A 9,730-nucleotide genomic window follows, 5' to 3' on the forward strand; every position below is an offset into this window, starting at 1 on the left:
TGTACATAGAAATGAAATGTTGCACTTTATCTATAAAGACAACACTCTTGATTCATCATCTCTAAGAAATCCACCCAGAGTGGTTCTCCCAGTTTCCCCTGAGTTAATGCGGTGCCCTTCATCCTGTGGCCTATTTCTCCTAGTAACCATGGCCTTTAATTGCTAGACCCCTGGCTGAGATTAAAGGCACAGGCTGTGACTCTTGAGTGAGTTTCCTTCTGTGTGAAGGTGAGTGTCTTTTAGAGGAAACGTATCTGGATCTTTGGTTTTATTACAATCCTGTTTCTTAACTGAGGTGACCCATCCAAGCAGGTAGACACAGCTATGATATGTGTTTTCCTATGATTTGAAGAACAATGTTGAATAACATTTTCTGAGCCATTAAATAAATGTCTGAAGATAATTTCAATTAATGATGTTAGAGGAATTTAGTTTTTATCTGAAGATAGTTTTACATGACATTTCAGTTGAGGAAGCAAGATTTGTAAATGTATCAATTAGTTGGCTACGTAATTGTATAGTCCTTCAGAAAGAATATTACCTTTATGTAGGACACGGAAACAAATGCATTATTTTATGAGCACAAATCATGTTATTCTGAACTTTATTTCCGAATAGTAGAATAATCCTCATGTTTACAACAGAATTGGAGTTGTTAGGCCTCCCTAAATATATTGAGTTCCATTCAACAGTTAACTTTCAATTCTGTATTTTAAGAGGAAGCATAATCATGCAGCATTATGTAATTAAATTCACAGACTATCAACACTTTGACATCTTTGCATGATATGTCCCAAATAAATAAAATCAGATATGTTGAGCAGATCATTTGTGCATCAAAATTCTTCATTAAGTCAGATATCCGGCATCTTATTGTACAGATCCTACTGTTTGTACGTGCATTGATGTGTTCTAGATGAATGAAGCTGACATTATTTAATCAATGAACTATCTGATATTTTTAGAGTCAGCGTGTGAGGCACAGCAACCATTCCACAGAGAACTCTCCAATTGAAAGACGAAGTCTAATGACCTCTGATGAAAATTATCACAATGAAAGGGCTCGGAAGAGCAGGAACCGCTTGTCTTCCAGTTCCCAGCACAGCCGAGATCATTATCCTCTCGTGGAAGAAGATTACCCTGACTCATACCAGGACAGTTACAAACCCCACAGGAACCGAGGATCACCTGGGGGCTATAGCCATGACTCCCGACATAGGCTTTGAGTCTGCAAGAAGCAAACAAACAAACAAAAATTCATCTGTTGACAATTTGCCATAGCACTGCTAGGATAAACCAATCATCTTAACTTGGCAAGTATAGCACAGTATTTACTGTGTTTATGGGCTGCTGTCATTTGATGCCAAATAAGGGGCAAAAAAAAAAAAAAGAAAAGAAAAAAAAGTACATCATGCCCTTAAGTCTAGATGGATATTAGATGCCCAATCATATAGATATTTTTAAGTGCAACATTTACATAACAGTACCTTTGTTTTCTTCATTAGATTTAGACACATCAATTTGTAAGTTAGGGTACTTATCAAGGCACATATAAAATAATTTCCCATGCTGGAAATTCCAAATGACCAGTTCCAGTTGGAACCAATTTATAAACCAATTCCTGTTGGAATTTGGGTGAATCGACTAGAAAGTCTACTTGAGCATGTGGCGGTCCATTAAAAAAATCTGAAAAAAAATAACTGATTAATGAGGATATCAAAATACCAATAGAAGCCAAAACCAGCTATGGTATTTATTTGCTGGAAGCTAAATTTACACTTAAAGTTGGAATGTATACACATTTTAATATACGTTAATGTTTCCAAAATGGCTTTTCAAACTTACCAAATGTACTGATAGTGCCAAAAGAATCTCAAATTAATACAGAAAGTATACAATCTTCTCACATTTTAATATTTTTATTTCTTTCCTGGCACAGCTGTTGTTTCAAAGTGTTTTGCTTTTTGTTTAGTCACTACTGTTATTTCATTTGAAGTTGGGGGAAAAAATCTCAAAATTTCTTTTGCAGTGAGAGAGAAAAGGGAAGCCCAATCATAGCAGGTTATGTGAAATGGAAAATGGGTGTTTCCCCTTTAATACATCTGAGCACAACTACATACATCCTGGATCTGAAGTCAGGGAGTAAGGATGGGCACAGATCCTCCTGAGTGCAAAGCTAAACACCTCCAGGTGGGACTTTTTCCATCCACTTCACAAACACGGGTTCAGTATTTCCCACTAGGCACAACTGAATATTTTTCATCGCCTCACTCAACCTCTGTCTTTGAATATCTGAATGCTCTAGCCCTTCACCAAATTCTTTATAATTATTCTAAGGATGTTAGTTTTATATAGACACATTCAATTTTGATATTGAAAGATGTGTTTGTACCAAACAATTAATTGAAAATGTGAAAACAAGTGATGAATGTAAAAGCTTGCAATGAAAAGAAACTCATTCAGAACATATTTGTCCACTAAACTTATAGTATTTTTATTGCAAAGGATTATAAAGAATTTGGAGATTGAGCTTCCTTATTTCTAATCAACATTCCTCTTCACATATTAAGTCTTCACAGTTTTTTCCAGTGGCTATAATTTTGGAATTGGTGACCTTCTATCTTATATTTTTAAGGAAGACTTAGATTCACTATGATCCAAGAAATTGTTGAAATTGACCATTTTATACAATACACAAATGTCTTTAGGAAAAGGCTCTTGTTTCTAAAAGTCTACAATGCATGCATTTTTCTAAAGCCCCAGTTGGACCATGCATAAAAATCCTTTTGTACTGGTACATGTCATAAAACCTATTTTTTGGAAACAATAATAATTCATTTTCTATTATCTTTTTCCCTCCACCAAGCCTTTCAATATTTAGGCTCTCGAAGCATGCACCAGTTAAATAAATTTCCTGGCCATGAAAATAAGTTTCATATTCTTGATTACTTAATTATACATATGTTAAACCCCATTATGATCTCCCACATTCCCTCCCCTCATGTTCACTGTGCATATTCCATTATGTTTAGCTGATAATGAGGATGCCTATAATTATGTAAGTTATCTCAAATATTTGATACAACTAAAAATATGGGCTCAGTAAATTCTAAAAGTTAATATGTGTTACTGGCTTATGAAGTTCTTTTGTCATCTAGTGAAGCTTACAGAACTTTCAGTTAAGACATTTAAAAGAGTTGTATCCATTATGCACTTTAATAAACATATAACCTGCCATTACTGAATACTTTGTTAGAGCACAGAAGAGCATTTTCCAGTAAGCAAAAATATACTTATTACATGTACAGCACATACTTGCATGAGAAAGAAAACATTAGCCAAAACATTTTTCTAGATGCTTTACTGGTTTCTTGTTTGTGCGCATTACAGTATTTAATTGCAAAGAGTGCACCAAGGTGTCTGAATTTAGACTAGACAGCTGTTCAGCTTTTTCTGTAGTAGCATTAGCAACCCAGTCATTTAACTACTTTAAAATATTTACATTTTATGGCAGGTAGCTATAACAGTATTTACATATATTTCCTAGTCAGCAAGATTTTCATATTTTTTCAACTTTTAAAAATCACTTGTTTTTAAAGGCCTCTCAAAGTCCTGTTTCTAAGTCTTCCATGTCATGCTGATACAGAGAGAGGTCCATTTAAAATCTCCACAAACCAATATGTCATTTACCATGAAGTGTCCATATGTGTTTTGCTTTGCATTCTTACTCAAAAGCTAACAATCTTGGAAAGGATATAATGTATATTTTCTTGATGGATATATTTAAAATTTTACTTTGATATGGCATATTTCCCCCCATTCCTTTTGTAATGTTTATCTTCTCCAGATGAATAAGAGATGCATTTTCCTTTTTTTTAAGCCTTAGACTTTATTGTGTAAATGATACTAAAATACAGATATATGCTAAATGAAAAGTTTTATTTTTGCCAAGCATATCAAGCACCTTTGGAAAATACATATTATACAAGTACTTTGTTTTTAACTGATTTCATTTGAAAATAGAAAATGATAAGCAGGAGAAAGAAGTCTTATAATATTTTGAGGCTGTTTTAACTTGTAGTATAAACCACGTATTCTGTGATTTTGGTATATGTAGTTTCAGAATATGTAAGTTACATATTCTGTCATTTCAGTCATTGAACACGTAACCATGTAGACTCATGTGACGATGTGGAAATGTAGTCCTGGTAAAAAAGGAATGCAACTTGTCAATACTGATGTTAATTCTCAAGGCTATAATATGACTTCAATATTATACTCAACAATGTGATCTTGTTTACTCCAATATTTAAGGGAACGCTTAGCAATGTTTATAAATGACTAATGATTCTCTCTTATCTTTTTACAGTTCCATTGGAAAGAAAATTAAAATTATTAATTTAGACTGATAGTCTTTCCTAATAAGAGAGTCTTAATTATGTGATGATACTTCATTGCACTTAGTCCTTAAGGAAGTGAATTTTTTAAATATAAAACAAATTCTGAGCAAATTATTTGTTCCCTTGAAATAATTTGTCAGTTACTTTATTTATTATTGTTATTTGCAAAATGTATTTTTGGAATGTTAACCTCTTTTCATACCTGCATACTTGAACTTGTCTGTTGTGTGGGGGCCTTAAAATTCATAATAAGAGCTAGGGCAGTGAAAGGGAGGGAGAGACGAAAATCATGCCAGTAGTTGGTTTGCAAATTTCAACTCTTTGAATGAACATATCATAAAATGTTGTTGAGACCCAGGATGTCAGTTAAGAATATTGCTAGGCAACCTTATTTTGCATGCTAGTATATTTTCTTAGTTATACAATTTTATTTTGGTATTTGCTAAGAATAAAAACAATATAATTCTACTATAGAATTTGCCCTATATATTGATATTTATACTACCTCTTCTCTACAGAAGACAAGCAGTCTTTAAAGAGAAAAATACTTTTCAATAAATAGTGATCAAATTTATTACTATTACTGCTCATCTTGCAGCAAAGCTAAATACATAAATTGTTAAAATATACCTCCCCTTTAGATTTTAAACTGTTTCCAAAATGCTCTTGTCACCCTTTCATTTCTTCCACATTAGTGAAGTTTTCTTTGAATAGGTTCACAATTTATTAGGAAGCAAGGTTAATTTAATAAGTCGTTCATCATAGGGAACAAATCAAACTGCAGGGGAATTATCTTTGTGTGCAACTTGTTATAACATCCAGCGCTAAGTCTGAAAGATAGTAGATCCAGATACTTGATGTTTAAGTGCAGCTGGTTTGTAAATTCAAATTTTGTTGAGGCTTGACTTCTCCTGTGGATACTTAGGCATTTACTGGGTAAGAATATACATTCTCTTGAACTCCTATGTCATCGAAAAAAATATATAAGATATTTCAAATAAATGGGAATGTACCCCTTATTTCTTTTCTATTTCTGCCTTTGTCTTTCATGACAATATTGCATGTCATTTTCTTTTTAATTACATAAAACTCATATTTGAATAACTATATGAATGGAAAACATTATAGGAAATTATGTAATAAAATTTGCTTTCTTAGCTCCATATACCTTTAAATATTGTTCATACTAAGTTACTTACTCAAGCTGTGTCTGTAGGTCAGAAAACAGTCTGCTCTTTTAAACGATCATCATGCTCACTGTCAGTTCCACAGCTGTCAGACAACAAGGATAACTGTTTCGTTGTTCACTTAAGCGTCAAGTTAGTCAAAATAGTAACATTGGCTTACATGGACAGACAGAGAGCTACAGCACTCAAAAATTACTTTTGAAAGGTTTCTTCTTAAAACATTCTCAAATGAAATACATCCTCTTACAGCAGCTATCTCTGTCTGCTTATGGGTGATTTAATCCCAAATGCTTCATATAATCGAGGGACATTATCAGAAGACTAGGAAATATCTCAGCAGATAATCTTGACTAAGGGCTGTAACTCCCACTTACCGTGCAAAAAAGTGTATAAATAAGTGAGTAGCAGTGAGTTTTGGGGAGTCATAGTTACATATGAAACTTTCCTTTGTTTCTTTTGATGTGTGTAAAATGTGTGCAGAAAATTGTAAAAAAGATGTTTCTAATGAATTTAGAGTGGTTTTGGAAATACACTGATGCTTCCTGTTTGAAAACTGTAAGGATTTAAAATGAGAACTATTTAAGAACCAAAAGTAGCTGGCCTCTAGCTTTCAATACTTGGTAAGTGTTCTTGGTTACGTTTTGAACACTTACATTTCTCAACAAATGGCTATGTCTATATTTATGTAGGGGCCACTCTTGCCCTACTTGCATGCCACTTTTACACACTTTTAACTGAAATCAGTGTGCATCTTGTATGCATAAAGGATATATTAAAGATGCAGGATTATTAATGCTACATTGTTGCATACTATTTTTCATATGCCTTACAATATTTTCTTGGATGTTATTAAAATGAAAGCATTTTATTGCCAAAATAAATCTATGTTGTTACTTCTCATCTGCATTACACGGTAGAAAAATAATGTAGCAAAAACATATATTGTACAGTATAAAATTATAAAAGATATATATTTTGCCAATAATATGAAAATAGATTGAGGAGAAAGAAGCACATTTGTTATAGCACAAACTTACAACAATTCCACTGTTAAAATTGGCAGTTGTGTTTTTTAAAAGGATATAGATTTAGTTCTAAGTTTTACCAGACGTATTTCATTTATCATCTTTCTAACTTGCTGCTTAATACTTTTCCAGCAATTTGCTTCAGAGCCTTGCAATCGATGGATGTAATTTATTATACTTTATTCCCTTCCAGAAACATATTAAATTTTATTTTGTGATAAGATTCATAACTATATTTACTGTTCTTATTTCTTCTTCAATCACAACTACAAAATGTATCAGAGAGGTGAGCTCATAGGGCTCCTCTGAATTCCGGACATGTTTGAAATGTTTTCTATTTTTCATAGCCTAAAGTCAGAATGATAAATAAAAATGTCCCAGCAACAAAGAAGTATTTAGGCATTCTTCAATCTGTTTGTACTGGACACTATTTTGAAACATAAGTTAAAGTCATTAGCTGCTTGTGTTTTTTTGTGTTTTGTTTTTTTTTTTTTTAGGGGTGGCAGGAGGGAAAACAGAAACTTACAAAAACCACAAATAAAAATGGCAATTGGATGGAAAATGATGTTCCCTACTTTCCTGAGGGCTGTTGATATCCCAAACCACTGCTGTATTGCCAGCTACAAATGGGGGGGGGGGGGGGGGATTCCACCTTTGTCAAGTAACTTTTTTTTCTTTCTTTAAACATTAGCTATTATTTTGATAATTTGCCCCCTTTTATTTTTCTTATATAGGTGAATGTGTAGCATTCTACAAGGCATGCTGGGTAACATATACTATGCAAATGTGTACCGTGCTGCATGTTTTGATCTCCCTCTGCTCTAGTGGCTTTAAAGGAAAAAAAATGTGTTGTTATTTTTGTGAACCAAAACATTTAACAAAGAAAATGCAGAGTGCATGCATATAGTATCCTAATTTCTATGGATTTGTTTTATGGAATTTCAATGTGTACAAACCAACTGCATTAATTTTTTTCTTTTATATAATAAATGAAAAAAACACTGAAACCAGCATTATACCTCTCCTTTATATTATTTCTTATAGAGAAACCAAAAGTCTAAATACCCTGAAAACACATGTTCAATTAAATATGCTCTTTTATTGTTTAAAAAATATATTTTTAGAAAGGGAGAGGGAGAGAGACAGAAAAACATTGATGTGAGAAAGAAACATTGATCAGTTGCCTATTGTATGCAGCCCAACTTCGGATCAAACCCACAGGACCTGGGTATGTACCCTGACTGGAGTTGAACCAGTGACCTTTTGGTGCACTAGATGATACTCAACCAACTGAGTTGCACTGGCCAGGGCAACACAGATTCAATTAAATGACTGTTTCCTGACTACTCTGTCAGGTGCTATGAGTGATCATAAAAGAAGTACTGTAGTATTAGGAAAGAACTTGTAAGTTAAATGCATACACACATGAAATAGGATATTTTATAATATATGTGTGGTATAGTATTGAATACAATATAGGAAAATAAACTAGATAAGCCATATTGTTCACAAGAAAACCTCTAAGTAATTAATTTATTGTAGCAGTTATCAGCTATTTCCAAAGCTATTCTGTACCTGTAGAATTCCATATGGCTTATGGCTTGAATTTTGTGTGCTCAGTGTCAGTTGTCCATGTTACAACTTGATCAGCATTTGACTTTTCTCTAATTGCAGAGTCCAAGAAGGTGAAAAAGAAATGTGTGCTATGTTGATTATTATTGATGCATTTGATTTATACAATAATTTATTGAAGCCAAGTTATTTCACAAGCTTCATCACTTTTATCCCATCTGGCTGCCCTGGAAAACAGGCAGGGCGTAGATTATTAGATCCAACTTCAAATGAAGAAAACAAAGCTCATTGGAACTTTTCTCACTAAAGTACTTCTTTTAAAAAAAACGTTTTTTAAATCCTCACCGGAGGATGGAGGATATGTTTATTGATTTTTAGAGAGAGGAAGGGGGAGAGAGAGAGAGAGAGAGAGAGAGACATTGATGTGAGAAAGAAACATCAACTGGTTGCCTCCCATATGAACTCAGATGGAGGACTGAATCTGCAACCTAGGTATGTGCTCTGACTGGGAATAGCACCGCGACCTTTTTGGTGTACAAGACAACACTCCAACCAACCGAGCCCCTGAGCCGGGCTCTCTAAAGTACTTTTATCTAAAAATACGTATAGTAAATGCTTGTAAGCTGATAGTTATCTGAAGCATACAAAAGAATCCCTGGAATACAATACATGTTGACTGAATGAATGACACCTCAGTTACTGAAGTACTATATAAGGCTGCCCCAACTATCAAGGCATCTCAACCAATAATCATTCCATCAACCTGAAGCCACCTTTCTTATCACCAGCACATCTGCACTAATAAGACAATTGTAGAAACATCGTGCTTGTCCCGTCATACTACATGCCAATTAGAATAGTGGTTACATCGTGGGCTCTACCTCCTGCCTGGGTTCAAAGCCTAGATCTGGAAGGAACTAACTATGAGCTTAGGGTAATCACTTAACTTCCCGGGTCCATTTCTCTGGAATGATTTTTCTTTTGTTTATGGGTCACATTTTCCTATTCTCTGAACAAATTAAAGACCTGATTTCGGCAACCTAAAACACAGAAATTATTTTAATAAAACAAAATCTTTGCTTTCTTGACAAAACATGTTCATAATATTAAGAGTAGACCAATCATCTAAGAAAACTTGTCCTTTTAACAGATGAAAGGATATAGATTTAGTACGATATTGATATTAAAGTTTATTTTTAAAAATCCTTCTAACAAATTTATTCAATCTTATCCAGCTGATCACACATAAAATTTCTTTCCCAAGATTCCTTTCCACGACACTTTTCTCAAAAATGCAATTCCATACCTTATATCTTCTTTTACTGAGAACACATATTATTTCCTTCCATATTAATTAAAATTCTTCACTGTTGGAAACCTTAATTTCTAATGACAACTGCAAAGTAAGTAATTAGCACTCTTTAGACTGGAAAATTTATGAATACATTTTATAACCTCTGGAAACATCGGCTCTTTTACTGGAAAATATATATAGTTTTTGGTTCGTTTTAACAGGCTTAATTCACTTTGTTTTTCTTGTATAAAA

The 9,730-nt window shown here is 33.4% G+C and overlaps 1 protein-coding gene across 4 annotated transcripts in view; it reads left to right on the forward strand.

The window, feature by feature from the left end:
* CACNB4 (calcium voltage-gated channel auxiliary subunit beta 4) overlaps positions 1-1,404 on the forward strand; it is a 227,855-nt gene extending 226,451 nt beyond the window's left edge. For all 4 annotated transcript variants that reach the window (XM_036320367.1, XM_036320368.1, XM_036320370.1 and 1 more), the window contains one exon: positions 966-1,404. In XM_036320367.1, coding sequence (XP_036176260.1) covers positions 966-1,226 — 261 coding nt within the window. In that variant the 3' untranslated portion in view covers positions 1,227-1,404. The remainder of the gene's footprint in view (positions 1-965) is intronic.
* The last annotated feature ends 8,326 nt before the right edge of the window (positions 1,405-9,730 follow it).

Source organism: Myotis myotis, unplaced genomic scaffold (assembly GCF_014108235.1).
Source record: "Myotis myotis isolate mMyoMyo1 unplaced genomic scaffold, mMyoMyo1.p scaffold_m19_p_8, whole genome shotgun sequence".
Lineage (NCBI taxonomy): Eukaryota > Metazoa > Chordata > Mammalia > Chiroptera > Vespertilionidae > Myotis > Myotis myotis.